This window comes from Alexandromys fortis, unplaced genomic scaffold (assembly GCF_014885135.2).
Source record: "Alexandromys fortis isolate MF-2015 unplaced genomic scaffold, M_Fortis_MF-2015_v1.1 scaffold_46, whole genome shotgun sequence".
Classification (NCBI taxonomy): domain Eukaryota; kingdom Metazoa; phylum Chordata; class Mammalia; order Rodentia; family Cricetidae; genus Alexandromys; species Alexandromys fortis.
Genome location: NW_026067919.1, coordinates 11,378,557 through 11,398,862, shown reverse-complemented (window position 1 = coordinate 11,398,862; position 20,306 = coordinate 11,378,557). Strand labels below are relative to the sequence as shown.

Genomic DNA, 20,306 nt, shown 5'->3' with positions numbered 1-20,306 from the left:
TGTCTCCTCCGGAGGGATGAGAAGCACTGCTTTCCTTCCAGAACCTTCGGAGATCGCCCCAAACATAACCATGTCTCTTGTGTTTTCATCTCTGAGGATAAATGTACTAGGTGCCTGGAGGCAGTGATGGAAGACTGCTCCTTCAGTCACCCCGATGGGCTTCTTCTCCATCCGGGCTCCTAAACGCTAGAGCTAGTACCATTATTATGGGGTCCTGTCTCCCTGAGCAGCCTCCCACACACTCCTGAACTCTTGCTGTGTGGGCTCTGTCTCTTCAGAGTTCAGGGTAAGCTAGGATATGGATATAATTGGCATATTGCTATGACTAGAGACGGGGGACTCTGGGGACATCCTCTTCACAAAAGGTTGCAATTGCCCAGAGTGACCTGTAGTCCTGGGTGGCCCATCTCCATCAGTGGGAGTGTCCGCCCAGTGTCCACGCAGCACAGACCTCGTGGTCCTCTGTCAAATGTATTCCTGGACCATCCCACCAGGCTGGTGGCCCTTCTTAGCCAGTCCCCCACCCTGAAGGAGGTTCCCCAGCTTCTTTCCTGCCTCTTCACTTTTGGTCACTATCTACCCCATTCCTTTTCCACACCTGGATTCCACCTCCCCAAACCCGGAAGCTCCTGGCATTCTGCCAGGTCTCAGCCCTGCTCGGCCAGCTGCAGCTGCAGTATGGATGGTGATTCCAAACCATAGGTTCTGTGGGACTCAGTATGTCGTCTGTGGGTGACACCAGCTCTCGGTTTCCCTGAGAATGGCATAGAGAAGGTACAGAGGTCACTCTGCCGGTGACCTGAAGCACTTGCTGTCGGGTTGCTGTCACAGTACGGACAGGGCTGCACTAAGGACTTGCATGGCCTCACTGTCGTGGTGGACACTGGAGGCCTGAGGTGGAAGTGTTGTAGCATCGGGGCTGGTTTCCTTTGGGGCTTCTCTCTTTGGCGTCTTCTCCTTATGGGTCACCTAGCTTTCCGTCTGCATTTGTGGCCTGGCCCCTTGCTCTAAAGACACCAGTCTTGTTGAATGAGAACTCACCCTAATTTTAACTAAGCTCTTTCTAAGATCCTATATCCATTTGCAGACCTATCACAAAGCACTGGGGATTAGGTCGTCCATATCACTGGCTGTGTGGCTGTGGATAAGTTTTCAACCCTCTCTGTGCTTTCGAGTCTTTGATTACAATACACAAGCAATGTTTAAAGAGGTTATTGTAAAGTTGGAGACCAGAGCTGTGAGTTTTGAACATGTGTTGCCCCAATAATTGTTTCAAACTCCATGACCTTGGTCTTTCACTTTTTGCATTGTCGACTTCTCAATGTTTTCATTACAAACATGACCTGTTTCAAGGGCAGTGCCCTCCAGAGCACGGCAGAAAGAGCCATCTTGAGAGGCTACTACTTCATCACACCCTTTTGTATCCTTCTTTGTTTTTAAATCCTTTTTTTAGTTTATTTTTTTGCTTTTTTATTGCTTTCTATTATTTATTTATTTATTTATTTATTTATTTATTTATTTATTTATTTATGATTTCTGTTTCTTCCCCGCCACTGCCTCCCATATCCCTCCCCCTCCCCCAACCAACTCGCCCTCTCTCATCAGCCCCAAGAGCAGACCAGGTTCCCTGCCCTGTGGGGAGTCCAAGGACCTCCCACCTCCTTCCAGGTCTAATAAGGTGAACATCCAAACAGCCTAGGCTCCCACAAAGCCAGTACGTGCAGTAGGATCAAAACCTAGTTTAGTTTTTTAAAACAATCTTTTCTCATTTACATACCTATCCTAGTTCCCACTTCTCCCCTCCTCCCACTCTCTTCACCTTCCCCCCAACCCCCATCCACTCCTCAGAGAGGGTAAGTCTTCTCATGAGGAGTTGGCAAAGTCTGACACATCATTTTGAGGCAGGACCACCAAGTCCCTCCCACCCTGTGTCTAGGCCAAGCAAGGTGTCCCTCCAAAGAGAATGGGTCAGTTCAAGTACTAGGGATAAATCCTGATCCCACTGCCAGTGGGCCCCAGTCTGCCCCAGCCACACAACTGTCACCCACATACAGAGGTCCTATCTGGTCCTATGCTGGTTCCCCAGCTGTCAGTCCAGAGTCAGTGAGATCCCACCAGCTCAAGTCAGCCTTTTCTGTGGGTCTACCCATCATGGTCTTGACCTCTTTGTTCATATTATTTTTTTCAAGGTAGGGGTTCTCTGTGAACAGCTCTGGCTGTCCTGAGATTTGCTTTGTAGACCAGGTTGGCCTTGAACTCACAGAGATCCGCCTTCCTCTGCCACCCTAGTGCTGGGATTAAAGGCCTGCAGGGCCATCAGGCTCCCTTTTGTAACCTTGATTTGATCACCAGCCCTGTTTATTTCAAGCACCCCATGAAGGAAGTAAAAAGCAGTCTATGAAGTGGGGGGATGAAGAAGGCCTCGCACAGAAGCCGCGACTGGTAGGAATGCCCCTTGTCCCTGTCTCCTTTTCCCTTCATCCGCTGTTGCACGGAATTTTATCCCATTTTCACATAGCTGCTGTCCTGAGCAACTGTTGTGCACATCTGCGTGTGTGTCACATGCCCACAAATGTGAGTTCATAACTTCTCCATTCCCTTCTCTCTGGTCTGGGTGGTAAAATATTGTTATAAGATTAAATTACCAATACTTTACAATTAACAGTATTTGGGAAGAGAACTATAAAATGAACAGCGAAAACATAAATGGATCATTTGTGTAGATAAATAATTAATAAGCATAAAGTAAAACTTTATCAGAAGCGCATTTCTATTAAAATAGACTTTTATTATATATATATATCCTTACATGTAAATGAGGAGAAGAGAACTCAGGGTTTGCTTAGGGTTCATTTCTCCATCAATCCCATTCCCGTTTTGTTAATAGATGTGAACTTGGGGATGTCACTTTCAATACCAAAGGGGGCACGAATAGATGGAGTTTTCACAAGCTACTCAATACCACGCACAGCGTTTGAATTACGTATGTTAGGGGTTAAATAATGATCCGGCAGCAAAGATGCTGTTTAATGTGCTGCCAGTTGACACCTCGATTTGGTCGTTATTCAGTCCTTGTTGGAAGCAAAGCATCAGAAATTCTATCCTCCTGAGTTAGTTTCTAAGCTGTGAGTTCCTCAAAGTCTCAGGGGACAAGGATGCTGCACGTCAGTCCATGCATGCTGCTCCCTGGGTCAGGTGTCTGGGGCATAAGTCCCGATGAATAGACAGCATGTCTTGGCTTTGTGAAGTGGAAAATAACGATGTTACACGCAGAGAATAAAAAGAATATAGTCAGATCTCAGACACATTGCAAGATAACCCAGAAATTGTTTCCTTTCTCTGAACCAAGCATGTTCTAGGATTTACAGCCAGATGCTAAAGTCTATTGACCCATATACAGTTTACAACACCGCCATAAACATGAATGTTCAGTACATACTATGTTGCTATTGTTGCGTCCATAAACCATCTAGCCCATAGTAGGTGCCCAGTAAACGGAATGCAGGAAGGGTTTAGACATTACTGGAGAGATGGTTTATACATCTTTTTAGCTCTGCAGTGCTGACAGTCCTGCTCTGGACCTTACACTGGCTAACTGTACGGCAGAGCACCCCAAACCCAAGAGCAACAAGCAGCCATTTTATCTGCTCATCCATAGGTTGGCTGTGGAGACTGAGCTCAGCTGTGCAGCTCTGCAACTGCTCTCAGCCAGCGTCATTCATGCAGCTGCAGTCTGATGGGGGATTGGATGGGGCTGGTTGTTCTGGGATCTCAGCTACCATGGTTAAGGCTGTCTCTGCAGGGACTCGTACTCCAGTGGGCCCACAGAATAACTGGGAGCAGAAAAGTTGCCTGTCACAAGGCTCAGATAATGGCACTTTTTATGCACCTTCTTGTGGTACATTGGTTAATGTGCCTTGGATCTAAGCAATACATGTGACCAAGTTCTATTTAGCATGAGGTAAGAGATGTTATACATGGGTATAAACAGATCAAGAAGGCGGGATTCACTGGGGCTGGTCATGTAAACATTTGTCATACAACTCGGGAATTCTCCTGGCTTTTTCAACTCTTAGATCAGACACATTATGGATTAGGTGCCCATGTATTCTAATTTTCCCACTATAGATAGACGTCTGCTTCAAAGAGAACCATTGTAGAAAAGTATCTTGCTCTAAGACTTGTTTCTTAAGGACATCTTGTTGTTGTTGTTGTATTTTTGCTTGGAAACAGAGCCACATTCCAGCCCCAAACAAATTTTGATCTTAAAATCCTCCTTCCTCAAGTCTCCAAGTGTTGCAACATCATATCTAACTATCTAAGAAGTTCTTTTGAGACTATAAAGAACATTAACCACAGAATGAAAGCCATTTAACAATGAGATGGTTCTAAGGAGTCAATCTGGTCCAAAAGACTGTCTTCATGACTCAGAACCCACAAGTTGTAGGACTTCACCACTCCAGGTCTCTATAGCATAAAATGCAACTCAACTTGTTCTGGACGAAGATGAATATTACGATGTCTGGAATATGTGGCTTCATACCTGATATACAGCCCAGAACTGATATAATATCAAGTCATTGGGTGTGCCCTCTGATATCTCTGTCATGATTCCCCCCAAAGTTGTAGACAAGAAGACCTACGAGTTGACTGGTGCAGCCCTATTACCTGAGCAAGATCTGAGTCCCTGCCTTTCAAGTAATGCCAAACTAACTTGTATTTACCAGTTATTACTCTGTTTCCTTTTACAGTGAGACATTATTTGGTGAAATGCCCTCAAAACAGGTAAGAATACTTTCTTTGTTATCTCCCTTTGATCTTTTGTTTTCTTTTTTATACTATCAAGAAATTGGTTAGATATATATTTTTACTAAAAGATGTTGGTCACAAGAAAGTCAAAGAATGTATGTTCTGCATATGTTTTCATATGTGAATAGTCCACACTACAGTCATGATCTTCACAGGGTCCAGAGGGCGTGCAGTTCATGCTGGCCTGTATCTTTGAGGAGCTTAAAAGATGTCCTGTAGGGCTGTATGGGAACTTACGACAGGTCTGAGCCACCTCAATACCTCCTCACCACTAACTAATCTCTTTTCCCACAAGCACTGACGTGGCCTGTGTTCTGCTTTAGCTGCTGACAGGCCTCATTGGGAATGTAGTAATTTTAAGATAGATTCAAACTGATAGCAATTTTTGGGGACTTCAAATTTAAAAAAAAAAAGTCAATGGGACACAGAGCCTCTTATTGGAATGATATTGAAATCACCCAATGACAGTGAAAATACACCAAATGAGGAAAGATAATTGATCAGATCAGCAGGGAGGTTGATCAGATATTGAAATAACCTGATAAGGATTTTAAACCAGATGTCGTAAATATGTTCAATCAACTGAAAAATGAAAAATCTTTTGAAAGCAAACAGTAAGTAAAAGTGCCACCCAACAAAGTGAAGTTAGTTTAGAAAGTAGAAGTATAGAACGGAGAAAATATACTAACAAATACAAATCTTGTTGAATAGACTCACTAATAGGGTGACAGTGTCAGAAGGTTATTGGGAAAGGGAAAGACAGAGTTGTCGGATCATACATGTGAACCACAGATACAAACAGACTAAGAACACGGATGAACAGCTAGTTCTCAGGAACTTGGGGCAGGGGTGAGTCCTTCTGTCAGGTTACAGAGAGAGAATGAAATCTAGAGGGGTTGATCGTTAGTTATCTGATAGAAGGAATAATAGGTGAACACTTCCCAAATTTTGCAAAAGAAAAAGATTCATAGATTCAAAAATGTTAATTCCAGCTAGGATGAATGTACTAAAATCTACAGGAAGACACGGCACAATTAGACAAGAGGTGAAATTGACTGTAAGTAAGTGCCCTCTCTGACTGAAGACAGACAGAAAGAAAGGGTGTTCTCGGAATCTGAAAGAACTACAACCAGAAATTCTATACTGAGAAAAACTCTCTTTCAGTAATGAAGGAGAAAGAAAGACATTTCAAATTCAGGAAAACTTAAATGATTTGTTGATAGCTCACTAGGTACTAACAGTCACCTACTTGAAAAATCATATCCAAAAGAAATTGTTGACCCCAAATAAAAGCAACCTTGAATAATTAAGAAGGAACAACTCGAATAATGTGTATGTTTTTATTAATTCATTGAGAATTTCACACGTGTCTACAACATATTTTGATCATAAAAAGACTATAGACAAGTCAAGATAATTCTTTAATATATTCAAGTCACATAAAGAAATAGAATAAACAAAACCATAGGAAAGGAGGGGGAGATAAATAATAAATTACTTCCATCCACCTATCTTTAGAGCATCAATTGATGCTCTAAATAAATCAGTTGAATCACAGAGCCTGGCATAGTCAATAACTATGTCTCCCAAATAAATTCTGTTTGTAACAAATTCATTCCATACTCATTTATAGCTAAGGTGAAGCAAATCGATGGAAGAAGAGACACCATGCAGTAAACAGTCTATGCGCAGATATGACACAGCCCATAACGTAAAACACAGAGAAAGCCACTTAGGAAGGATTGGGTGGGACCTTAGGTGGTAAAATGACCGAACCACCAGGTAAACAAAGGTCCTAAATGAATGATATATGCCTTTAACAACAGAGACCCAGAACTCAAAGAGCTAAAACTGGAGAGCTGAGGAAGAGAGGAAAACCCATGGGGATTTTTAGCAACAAGTAGTCCCCTATCTTCAAGGTCACTGAATTCATAAATGCTGTCAATCAACAAGACTCAGTTGATCCATCTACAGCAATCAGCTTATGGAAGAGCATCTTCTCATGTCCCTATGAAGCGCTCTCCAAGATATATCCTAGGCCGAGACAAACCAAGCTCAACAACTTGAAAGACTTGGAATCGTACGGTATAATCTCTGACGACAGCAAACCACCGTTGAAAGCAGCAGTGAACTAACAGCAGGGAACTCTCATCGTGAAATTTGTTTAAAGTTACACGCAGAGTCTCGACAGCGAGGGACCAGTGAAAACACAGGAACGGCAATCAGGGAAGCATAGCCGGTACAGAGGTCAGAGGATACACGGGATCCAGAAGGAAGCTTCCATGCTGAGCTCTGATGGGTGCAGGGTAACTCTAAACAGAAGGCATGTCCTTTCCATCCAAGTGGTGTGAATTCCATAGACATCCACGGACGGAAACCTGAGCTGAGACCCCTTTTCTCACAGCATTAGCAAGCGTAATTAAAGAGTCGTGGTCCTAAGTAGAAAAGCTAAAACTATAAAATTGTCTCAGAGAAAATTCTTGTGTCCTTGGATTAGGTAAAGTGACACTGTGCAAGATTCATAAATGAGAAAGTGGTAAAGAAATTAGTTCCACAGACACAATTATAGAGATGAAAAGACGACTCACCAAATAGCAAATGTCTGCAAATCAGATAGGTGGTGGCAAGGAATGTGTTTCCAAATAGTTCTTCCAACTAGATAATAAGATGACAAATAGCATAATTAAAATAGGCAAGAGTGATTAGAATAGGTATTTCCCTAAAGAAGATGTACCCGTGGTTCATAAAAATGGGGAAAGATGCCCAATATCTTTAGTCATTAATTAGGGAAATGCAAATTAAACAATAATGCGATTCCAGCATACCACAACCATAATGCCTACAATCCAAGAGACAGATGATGCCAAGTGTTGGCATGCATAAGGAGAAACGGGATCATTGTACACTGCAGAATGGAGCACCCAATGGGGAATGCAGTTTTGTGGTTTCTTAAGGTGTGACCCTTAATAACACGGCCCAGCAACTGTGCCTGTAGGGATCTACCCAGTAGCATGAGAGCACATGCCCACTCAAGGACCTGTGTGGGGTTGCTCACATCCGCTCTCTTCAGAATAAGCAGAGACTGGAGACAAGCCAAACATGTTCATCTGTGGGCGAGAGAGTGAGCAACCTGCAGCAAATCGGTCCCGTAAAGTTCTGCTTGGCAATGAAGCAGGCGGTGGAAAGAGCCCGTTCTCAAAACGCCAGAGTGAAAGAGACCAGGTGCAAAATGTACGGTTGTGCGCGGTGCTAATGAAATGCCTGGAAAAGGGAGATTTATGGAGCCAGCAAATAGAGCGATGCTTGCTTATCGCTGAGGCTGAGCGTAGGGACTAATTGCGGGTGTGATTAATGCGGTAGGGACTAAATGTAGAACTTTGTGGGGCTGTGATTGTGATGTCCTAAAAATGGGTTGTGCTGATGGTTGCGACACTTGTAGGTGTACACAAATTGATGATTTTGAGCTACAGATTGTATTGGAAATCAACGAAGTCTCCACAAAGCTGCTTCTTTTTTTTAAGATCATCTCCCCTCACTCTCTAAGACTAGAGTGAATCAGGCCCGTCATTTGGAGAGAGGGTTATAGCTGGGTCAGTCATGGTTGCCGAGAGCCCAGCCTACCGGCCTCTCTTTATTCCTGGGATACCTGCCTCTGCTTCATGGAGGCCTTTCTGTTTCTCCTGTGTTTGGTTCTCCTCCCTGCTCCTCATTACCTCTCCCCATACAGTAGTCACATTCTAAGCTGGGGACTACTGGGATGAGGAGGACAGCAAGGATGTCATCCTTGTTTAGTAGACATTAGAGTTCAGTGTCCCTAGCCCTGGAATATATAAGTGTATTAGTAGTCATCTTTCTATTGCTGCGACAAAATACTTGAGAAAACCAGCTCACAATGGGGAAAGGCTTATGGTCTTTAGAGAACATTTAAGATCCACACTATAACCCAGATATCAGGGTCATAGAGTTCTGCACAAATGTTTCTTCTGTCTCTGTACCCACACTGGGGACTACCAGTGATATAGTGGGGTGCCCGGTCCAAAACTTTCACCATGAAATGCTTCCTGCCGAACCAATTACACCTTTCATGTTTAAGACACACATTTAAGTCTCTGGAATATCATTTTCCTCCTTCAGCCTGAGACCATGGTGGAGTCAAATCTGACCATAGATCTGCCAGGGACACTCACCCTCCTCACTAGAGCCTCATGTGACCTCATGTAGTTCCGATTCCCTCCTGCAGTGCCTGACTAGGGAAGAAGCAATTCTTTCCTTCTCCGTGACTTTGACCTGTGTCCTGGGCTACAAGCCCGGGAATTTCAGCCCATCCTTTTCATGACAGAGACCAGGTCCCGGTACTCTTTTTGGTTGCTGCTCTGGGAACTGGACCCTGGGTCTCAAATTCTATTCATGATCAGTGTCCTTTTTCTGTCCTTTGACCACTTCCTTCTAAAGGGAAAAGGGCAGAAATCACAGGACCAAGGCCAGAAGCCAGGAAAGGAAACCCTTAGGCAAGGGAGGGACCCTCAGGAAGAGGCCACATGCTGTTGTTGAGAACACTGTGGTCACAAAGAAACGTCTTGCCAAGTGACCGGGGCAAGATGGAGATTCTAGGGAGTTCCATGGTTTGAAAAAAAAATCAAAGAAGAAAAGCAAAGCTTATCATGACTATGTCCTGTCCTCAGTCAAGAAGCTGCCATGGTCTGGGAGGAGTGGCCTTGGCCTTTAGGAATGATGGACTCTTTCTCCCCCAGTCAGTGTCCTTAGGAAGCAGATGGCCCAGAACAAAGCAAGCATTTCAGGGCTCCCTGGGGTTTTCAACATGCCTTCTCTGGAAGGGTCAGCAATGAGAGCAGTTCAGTTCATATGAAATGGCTCCAAAGTGTCCCTGAAGCCCAGCTTTAAAGCAAAATGCCAGTGATTGCTCAGAGCTGGGATGCCTCTTGTACAGGCAAAATTTTAAAAGGCTGTCGAGAGAGAGAGAGTTGGGAGTGCAGAAAAGGCAGTTTCCAGCATGGCCATCTCCTGGGTATAAGACTATACGGGCTTACAGACCCAGGAAGGCAGCAGAATGTTTCCTGACTCAGCCTTTCTTCAAGTGTGTCGCGTTCACTGCCTCTTGGACAAACAGGGGTTGGAGTTGCTTCTAATTTTTAGGATGTGTTAGAGGCACAATCCAAGGTGATTTCTGAGCTTCTTTTAATGCCTTTTCCAAATTTCTCTGAACCATCAGAGATTTTTTTAAAAGATAGATTTGTTTATTATGTATATAAAATTCTGCCTCCATTATGCCTGCGTGCCAGAAGAAGGCATCAGATCTCATTATAGATAGTTGTGAGCCATCGGATGGTTGTTGGGAATTGAGCTCACAACCTCTGGAAGAGCAGCTAGTGCTCTTAAACTCTGAGCCATCTCTCCAGCCCCCATTAGAGATTTTTTTTAAAAAGCATCCCATGACAATGGAAGCAAGGGACTTCATCCATAGTGACATGCCAGGATCTCAGTGAAGGATGAGATGCAGTTTTAGACTCTGAAATCTTCTAAGTTAGCACTCAGGAGTTTTAAGATCAAACTAAATAGTGGTCTGACAAAGCCTCTGCTGCAGCGTCTGTGAGCTGGTGGTACAAGGGCTGAGAGAGAAGAAGATGACCCAGCGGCCCAGGACCACTTTGTCGTAGGGCTAACCATGAACTGGGGTGATGCAACCCACTTGTGAATGGTCACGGGGAAGCTGTGCGTGAGGAAATGCTTTGGGAGCCACTCCATAAAGGAGCAGCTTTTCTTCTATTGCGCAGAATATGCACACAAAAAGATCATAAAGAGGGCAGCAGCCACAAAAACGAGTGGCGCTGGCTGCCACTTAACACTTACAGGACGCAGCTTTTCCTGCCCTCAACTCAGGCACTGAGAACAGGTTCCCTACAGGTGTACAGTTAGGACACCGTTTCTGTAAGACAGTCATGGGTGACAATTGCTAAGTGATTGTCATGTAACGGACACAGCTAAGATGCTAGGTGTGTACTACTCGTTTAGTAATTGTCATGGTATAGGAACATGGAAGGTGGCGCTATTTACCTATCTTAAAAGGGAAATTATATCATCACTAGGTAGCCCCTGGCAGGCAATATCAACTGGCATTGAGTATTTTGATGGCAGTTGAGGGCCCTGGAGCCTAGTGGCAGACATCTAGAAATTCACCCCATTTGTATGAGCTCTTGAATTTTTTTTCTATGATGACTGACATTGGGGAGGGAAGTGCCTGTGGTTACTAACATTTATTTATTGTTCTAATGGTGACAGAGAGCTGTCACTGTCACTATAGAAACCAGCAAGTCTTTAAGATCCTACAATACAGATTTCATGGGCGTGGTGCATGTAGTATCTGTAGTATCTTGGGGAGGTGGCCAGAGAGCCCGTTAGAAAGGAACAGATAGGTCCTTCTCATACTGCAAGTTGGGCACTTGCCTTGCCAGGACTGAGAAATGGAGGACATGGACATTTCTGGTGGTAGAACAGATCAGTTAAAAGACCTTCCACAACGATGTGGAGTAAGAAGCACTCAGGAAGGATGCTGGGAGGACCTAGGCAGTATGGCTCCTTGAGCCCCAATTGCTAAGGGCTCTCTGTGTCCAGATCTTTGGTCTCCGGCTATCTTATTTCAGACATAACATATCTCCATGTAGCATGTGACATACATCTCTACCCAGTAATGACAAACACTGCTCATCCAATGAAGGACAGAAATGACAGACCTCAAGGAGCATGAGCCCCCAGTGGTAGGGTACTACAAGAAGATGGCCTTGAGCCAAGGGGAACACCAGACGTCTGCAGTGTGGCTCCATGGCTGCAGCTTCTCAACTCTCACTGCCAGCCTGCCTCACAGAGCCTGGTATCAGGATGATCACTTGGTTGCCAGGACACCCTGGATGGACCCAAGCGGTGGATCAAGATTTAGTTAACAAAGAAGTCTGTGGTCGAGTGTAGAAGGCTTCGCTGTAATTATGTTCTCTGGGGGAACTGACTTGGTGTACGGTAGAGTTTTCCCCCTTCCTCTCTGTTGTCCCAAATGCTTCCAGCTCTGAAGCAGACACAAGAGTTTCCACATCTGGCCCGCCATGTACACTACTGGGTAGCTGACATCATTCATTACAGACGATTTTTAGGAACATGTTGTCCTCTGCCCACTCCTACGCCAAAACGACTTTGGTCTTGGGCACCGGGCACAATTCCCAGCCCTCAAGACTCCAGCGCTTTGTTGACCCACCCTCTTTCGACGAGAGAAGGAGGTTAAGCAACTATACTCAATTGAGTACAAACATAGAATGTACTAGGATGTTAATGCCACCTCCTGGTACCATCTCTTTAAGAAACTGGCTTAATCCCAGAGCAACTGTTCTAATTGAGCTCAATTGGCAAACTTTCTGTCTTAATTTTCTAGTTCCTTTTTGTTCGGGCTGGTCGCAAGATTCTTGCTTCAGGGTTAGTGAGTCAGACCAACCTGGACTGAATCCCACATCCCTTCCTCCGGAAGGGCCTAGGCCTTCATAAGGTCTAGTTTCTTACCGAGAAGGCTAGAGATAACAGGTACCCTTTCCACAGTGGCTTGCCCCGAACAGGCACAAACACAGAAATTAGTACTAACTTTGCTTTCTAAAAAGGAAACAAAAAGTTTCCTAAGAATTTGTTCAAAGCCTGCATAATCCAGGTCACATGCTTTGTTGGCATCTTGAGGAGACAATGCAGACTCGGGGAGTCTGTCTTCCTCCCTTATTACCTGCCTGGTCTGCCCTACATTGTACTTGATTGCATAGCACGGTGTGGGAGAGTGTGTGTCACAGCAGAGCCTGGTACACTATGAAATGGAGGACATGAACATTTCTGGTGGTAGGACAGATCAGTTAAAAGACCTTCCACAATGATGTGGGCAGAAAAGCTCCTGGTCAGTGTTCAAGTTGAAACTTGTGGTCTTTCCCTCAGGGCTGAACCATGGGCACCGTGACGTCCCCTAGTGTCAACACCATTTTTCCAATGAGACGCTGTGAAATGTCCACATTGTTCGCATGCGCTGGGCACGTGTTTGAGTTATGTAGCCCTTGAGTGCCTGTGGTAGCTTCTTACGTGTCACCTTCATCAAATTTAGAATCAGCTGGGAGATTATTGACATCTCTGGCTGTGTCCATAATGGAGCTTCTAGGGAGGATTATCTGAGGAAGAAAGAGTAGCTGTGGGTGTGTACGGCTCCATCCCATGGAGTGGGGGACTGGACTGAATAAAAAGGAGCTGAGGAGAAACTGAGGCAGCCATCTTCCCTCTCTGCTTCCTGCCGCACTTTGGGGTGTACTGTTCTGCTCCCTGAGCCAGAACAAGTCTTCCGTCTCTCACATTGCTTCTGACACAGCCAGAGAAGCAACCGATACAATGCCCCATCTTATGTATGCATGCTATTCCATCTGACATCACATTGGCCCCAAGAGATAGCTAGCAAGGGCTGGTCACTCATCCAACAGATTGAGGAGTAGAGGCCCATGGAAATGAGTGACTTAGCCAGAGTCACCTCTGCAGGGTCATTGTCATCTTCTACCCCATTTTCATCGTCTGTTCGCTAAATCCGGCTTCTGCTAGTTCTGGAGCAGATTCTGTGTTCTTGTGGGACGGAGACCTCAGGAAGTGGCCCTCTTTCAAGAGACCCATACCACGTGTGCCGCCGCCTGCCTCACCCATGCTGGAGCCAGAAAAGCAGTCCTATTTAAGAACAAGCTCCCCACAAACAGCGCTTCTCTCTGACGGCACTGCCCTCTAACTCAAGTAGTTTCCAGGCCTGTTTTCCCCTCTCTCTCTCTCGATTTGACTGCCACCGGCAGAACTCTCCTGTGTCAGAGACCGACTGTAGCCCTGTTCCAATTCAAATGCAGCATAACTTTTCTTGTAAGCTAATCGCAAGGTGGGGTCTTGGCTCAGTGGGAGAAATGGGACTCGGAGGGACAACCGTAGACCGCATGTCACCACGATGACTCACTGTATACTTGAAGTCTTGTTGAACTATGAATTAGAACTAAATTTAGTTGGACACAGCCCTGCTGGTTTGGAGGAAAATGGTGATGACAAGACAGATCTTTTTCAGCTTTCTAAAACCCCTGGGCATAGTGGTATATGCTCATAGAAATGATGTTCCAGAAACTTCCGCTGTGCATGAAAGAGCTGAAGAATTAAGTAAAAAGGAGAGAAAGTGGAAACATTTAATTCTCTAGTGTGTGAGGTGCCCTGGGGAGACTATCCGAATTCATAGGCACAAAAGAAAGAATATCAAAAGATTTTAGCAGAAAGTGTGGGGGGGTTGCATTTAATAAAAGTCTAGGCTTAAACGGTCAATGGGAAAAGCTGCAATCAATGTGTTAGCTTTGTGGAAAAGATCTATGTAAATCAATATGAAAAGTCTAGGCCTAAAGTAATAAGTATGAGGCACTGTGGAGACAGACACAGGCCATGGCCATCCTGTGACAATCCAAGAAACGTAGCAAAGGAGGTCACATGTTCTTCATGAAGTTAACTGAAACACTCGGTGGTCAGGACAGTGACACGGTGCAGTTCTCCACTGCCGGGACAGCCATAAACTAACTAGCAAATCTGGAAATTGCTTTGAAAACAGGTATGAAATAGCCTGGAAGGTGGTCCTCTCTGACAGAGTAATTCCAGTTTTCAGGTTTAAACCTCAAAGTGGGAAAACATTCTGCACAAATATATTAGAAAATGAATCAGTGGTTCATACGCTAGAGAGTGAGTTTGTAAACTATAGCTTATCTTCTCATTAGAATAATAGGAAAATCTGAAAATTTGAAAAATATAGATTAAATAAAAAGAAAGTGTCATATTACAATTTAATGTAATTTTTAAAAACTTATAAAATATAGTGTTAAATGTTTTATGCATATAAAGACTTGTTTATAGAAGCTTTATTACTAATTCCTCATACTGAGAAACAATTTTTTTATTACATATATAATTATATACATAATAAATAAATGAGCCACCAAACCAGGAAAAAAAAGGGGGAAAAAAGCCTTCAGTGCCTATTACCAACGTGAAAAGAGCTGGTCTGAATAGGCTAATACAGTGTGTTCACAGCCCTACAATGTCCTGGAACCAGCAAAACTATGGAGGAGTCAAAGCAAAGATGGACGGTTTCTGGGGCCTGACGGGTGTGGACAGGCAAAGCACAGAAGACTCTTAGGACTGCAAAGCCCTCTATATAATGTTGCGTACATGTTACCGTATATTTGTCCAATCCCACAGGACACAGGAGAGTGACCCTTGACACAACCTGTAGACTGTGGGTGCTCCTGAGGATGCTCTACAGGCTTCCCTGTTGCAGAGCCTGGGAATGCTGGGAAAAAATCTCTGTCCCTTCTCAGTTCTTCTGTGAACCTAAGACTGCTCTAAAAATACTCTTTTTTTTTTTGGAGAAAGAGCTGTGGAGCTATTTACAAAGGTCGCGTTTTGGTCATGACAGGCTTATTTCCTTTCCTGTCAATGCCTAAATGCCTACAATTACCATTTAATCCACGAACCTGCCTACTTCTGTTTGAAAAGAAAATTAATAAACATGTCAAGCATTTAAAAGGCTGCAGAACCAAGCTCTGTGTGTTTGTCCGTTTAAACAATCCCTTGTTTGCTCTTGGCGGCCAGAGTTTTGTAAACTCCCGTTCCTTTTAGCTGTTTGTGAATTTACACAGTGGGCCCTGCACTCTACAGTTATGACCACTTAGCCTGTTCCCAAAGAAAATAAGTCATCCTTGGGGGATCTCAGCGGAAACACATCCTTAGACTTTTTCCCACACTTCATGAGCAAGTCTCGACTTGTTTCTAAATATTTAGGACCATCATTACAATAGCCTGTAACTATATGTCTACACTTACTTGTGTATAATTGTAAGTGTATCCAGCAGTAATCCTCTGTCCTGTCTCCTGTCTGTGTGGTTTCCCCAGCATCCCTATATCCCTATTCTCAATACCCTTGACTATTTATTTCTAAGGTTTCTTTATACACAGGTAAGTTTATCCTAGCTTATATCTCATTTCCCCTATGTTTTTTTTTTTTTTTATGGCGTGTGGAGTGTTTCATAGTAGATTTTCTCTTAGAGATAACACTTGGAATTTTTCTCTCAACAATGCATCTTACTTCATCACTGTTTTATCCCTGCTTCCAGCCATAGACAACCAGCATAAGAATAACATACTTGTTGGGAGGTGGTGGCACATGCCTTTGATCCAATTGGGAGGCAGAGGCAGGCAGATCTCTATGAGTTTGAGGCCAGCCTGGTCTACAAAGCGAGTTCCAGGACCAGGGCTACACAAAGAAACCCTGTTTCAAAAACCCAACCAACCAACCAACAAACAAACAAAAACTATAGTCTACTTAACCAATCAGTTGGTGAGCATTGGGCTCTCCCGATGATGGCTGAATTTTGCAGTGCTATAATGCTGGAGTCTTATCCGCACATCATTTCACGTGTACACAGTGACATTCACGCAAGGAATTTTCAGAAGTGACACTACCATGTCAAAGAGTCCAAGGTTCTGTCACTTTGATAGATGTTGCCAAGTTTCTTTCCACCAGGGAAGGTCTGTACTCAGTGAAACTCTGCACTCTTGTCAAGAGCGCTTACTCAGACTTGATTCTTGCCATTCTGGCATGCAGAGAAAGAAAGTTTCTTCTCTTTCTACTTTCTAATGACAAGTTTGTCATGTTTACACATGTGGGGTTCTCCTTTGGGACACAAATTACCCCCTCTCCTGACTGTTCATTTTGATGATTGATCATGGTCTTGCCCACTTCAGAGAGATTTCATGGCCTAGAATGGTAGACTTTCTTGGGAACCATATCTACTAAGCTGGCCCTGTGCCTGGGCACGAAGGATTCTACGGGGAACTTCCTTATAAGTTGCTGGAGCCAATAGAAGCTTTGAAACAAGACTGGTGGTCATTCAGAGAAGCCTGTGGACCTCAGTACATTAGCAAGGCTGAGATGACTAGCCTTCATTGTCAACTAGAGGGGATTCAGAATCAACAGGGACACACCTCTGGCACATTAATGGGGGTCTTTTCAGAGAGATTTAACTGAGGTGGAAAGTTCACCTTAAATGTGATACCACCATCCCTTGGGCTAATTAATGCCTTTGACTAAATAAATAGAGAATATAAGCTGAACATCAGCATTTATCTCTCTCTGCTTCCTGAGTATGTGCCCAGCTGCCTCATACGGATGCTGCCATGACTTCCCTGCCACAGTGACCTGGGCCTCAAACCGTGAGCCAGAATAAACTCCTTCTTCCTTATACCGCGTTCAGTAGCAACAAGATAAGAGAATTAGGTAAGAGCTGAGAACAGCTTAGCACCCACATTCACTGTTTATTAACAGCTTCCATAGCTTTGACTTTCTTTAACATGAGGTTTGTCGTTCCCATCACACCATTTTATCATGGACAGTACCTAGAAAGAAAGAGATACTTAAGTAGCCATAGAAGCAAACCCTTTGTACTGATGGAGGACCCTGAAGGTGCAGCTCCATGAGTCCCTTCTTATTGGGCTGAGAGGCATTTGGTTTCGGGATTATGGAACCCAAAGACATGGCCAAAGAATGTTGGCTCTAGGGGAGCTAGTTCGAGTACATGTATATTTTTGGTGATGTCGTTAGTAGCCAATCATGGAGTAAGTAGCTGGCTACGCTGTGCCCGATTAAAGTATATATAAGCCATCAGTTTATACATCCCTAAATAATGAGAGCAAGCTGGCTCGTCTAGAGAATTTGAATTTTGAGCAGCCCATCAGAAGTCTCAAACAATCTCACCTCATCATCTTTATCTTGGCCAAGAGAGAGTGGAGACTTGTTGACATCTCTGGAAACAATGTCAAGCATTTCCTGTCTAACTGTGAGGTGGCCCTTCCTTAAACACCTCCACAGGGAGCCTTCAAGAGCTTCTGAGCAGCACTACTTCCTTTTCCATTCTGGTTTTCAGTAATGAATAGACGTTGGCTTCATCTGAGCCCATTTTTTTTTCTGCAGCTCAGGGGAGACTGTCACCAGTGTGACCAGCTTGGTCCCACTGCAGCCACAGAAGGGCAAGAGGCAGAAGGAGAAGGCAGACGTCCCACCTGCAGTCCCTGCCAAAGGTAAGAACAGGACCTGCAGTTTCTCATGTGAAAGCCACCTTGATTGATGCAGGGGTGGGCCTGGAGTCGAATGTGGCATCAGGGCAGAGGAATAGTAGATGGATGGAGGACTTGTCATTCAGTGCCACGATAGTACAAGCAGCCCCACCTAGATTCTAGACATAGCGATGAGGTGGGAAGCAGAGAAATGTAGGTTTGACCATGGAATCATCATGGTAACTTAACATGCATAGGAAAGCCCATACTGAATTTACTGTGAGATGAGGTAGGGCCTGGCAATATCTTCTTGGCTCTTAAAGGGAAAGAACACCTCTGACGTTTTGAAGATGTATGCACTCCATTTCTGACGTATTCTGTTGATGAAATGCTCTTTCTGTGATAGGTTATTCTATAGTTGCTATTTTTATTTAGAGCAAAAGGAATGAACAAGAAAGGGGTTTCTTAAAGGAAAGAAAGGTGTGGCTCTTACAAGGACCAAGACTGTCTGTGGACACACCCTGTTTAGATACTTAGACTGCCCTATCTATATGCTCAGGCATCAGCAAATTTGAATATGGCTATAAGAGAAAACTTTATCTTCAAGTGCATTTTATCTCTTCCCTGGGTTCTGCTGGTATCCCACTGAACCCTGTGGAAGAAGCCAGAAGAGACATAGATGGAAGGAAGGAAGTGTGGGAGGTGTGAGGCCTTGAGCAGGAAGGGGCGCAGGTCACTTCAGATGGGACTCCAGCCTCTCTCTTATGTCAGTCACTGCAGGGTAGATACTGCGCTAGTGACAAAAGATACAAATTGCACTTGGGAAACTAAGTCATAGAACTGGGCTTTCAACTCCAAGTTCAAGGCATGGCAGTTATGACACTTGAGGAAGAGCCTCTGTGTGCTTCTACTAAACCAGGACACCAAGGAGGGACTTCTCCTTGATGAACTCACAGGACTGCTGAGGGTCAGCTGTCGTCCTTAGGGTCAGGGGGAGATCAGCATCTCCAGGGGAAAGTCCTACCTCAGCATTAACCAAGGGCTCCTGGTTGTCTCCCACACTTTTGACTTCTGTCCAGGTGGCAGAGGCCTGTACAGGACTGTTGTGATCTGGTCCAAGGGAGGAAGTGCCGTGTCTAAAGATGAGGGGATAATTCTCTTCCAGTTAGGGGTACCCAAGGATACCTGTTCCAGAAGCTTGAGCTCTTCTTGGGGGTAGGAAGGCTCTGTCGGTCTCCACACAGGGTGCCTGTGATGGCCGTGGAAGGTGGGCATTAGGAGGCCTTGGAGGAAGGCTCTGTCGGTCTACACACAGGGTGCCTGTGATAGTCATGGAAGGTGGGCATTAGGGGCCTTGGAGGAATTTCAAGCTAACACTTGGTATCCTTCCACAGCTCCAATAGTCACCACTTTCCACAAACCAAAGCTGCTGAAACCACAGAGGAAAGTCACCCTGGTGAGTAACTGTTCTCTGTCGCTCTGCTCCCTCTAACACAAGAAAGAGTGAAAGGGTCCAACAGTACCTCTCTGGGCTCTAAATGTGTTAAAAACTCTGTTACCTCTGTTCCCAAAAGCACACTCTCTTCTCAGATCAGAATCTGAGTTTGTTTTTCTCCAGATTAATTCCTTCTCTGAATGATCTTCCAAGAAAATCCAAAAGGAATTGTGTTCCTCTATAAATGTTACCTTTCAAAAACAAGAGCGAACACGGCACATACAGAAGGGTATAAAACAGAAAGCGGACCTGTTTGCATCAATTTACCTGATCTGAAGAATCTGCTAGGGTCTTTCCAGAAAAACAGGCTAAACCCTTTTTATAGTGCAATACCTTTAGACAGAGGAGTAGTCATCTTGGAGGTATCAGACTTTTGTGTATCCTTCCCCCACTACTGTTAACGTCTTACATACCTGGGGTGAATTGTTGTAAGGCACTGGTTCTCAACTGTGGGTCATGACCCCTTTGGGGAGGTCAAATGACCTTTTCACAGGGATTACATATCAGATATCCTACAGGCTATATATTTACATTACAACTCATAATGGTAGCAAAATTACAGTTATGAAGTAGCAACAAAAATAATTTTGTGGTTGGGGGTCACCACAGCAGGAGGAACTGTGTTAAAGGGTCTTAGCATTAGGAAGGCTGAGAACCACTGCTCTAAGGTATTAGCCTCAGTATGATGTCTATCCACCACTTCCACTGGTTGTTCACTTTGGATACATTCCAGCACCCCACAGTAGACGCCTGAAAACCATAGACTGTGCCAAACCCTGCAAACGCATGCTCCATTTTCTTCACACATAAACTCTGATAATGTTTAGTTTCTGAGTTAGACACAGTGGAGTAATAGTGGCCA

At 44.4% G+C, this 20,306-nt stretch overlaps 1 protein-coding gene across 1 annotated transcript in view; it reads left to right on the top strand.

Moving 5' to 3' along the window:
- The window catches only part of Vstm4 (V-set and transmembrane domain containing 4), an 86,286-nt gene that overhangs the window by 46,674 nt on the left and 19,306 nt on the right, over positions 1 to 20,306 (top strand). Inside the window, exons 5-7 of the mRNA XM_050140599.1 lie at positions 4,752 to 4,785; positions 17,867 to 17,973; positions 19,344 to 19,405. Of these exons, the coding sequence (XP_049996556.1) occupies positions 4,752 to 4,785; positions 17,867 to 17,973; positions 19,344 to 19,405 (203 nt within the window). The remainder of the gene's footprint in view (positions 1 to 4,751; positions 4,786 to 17,866; positions 17,974 to 19,343; positions 19,406 to 20,306) is intronic.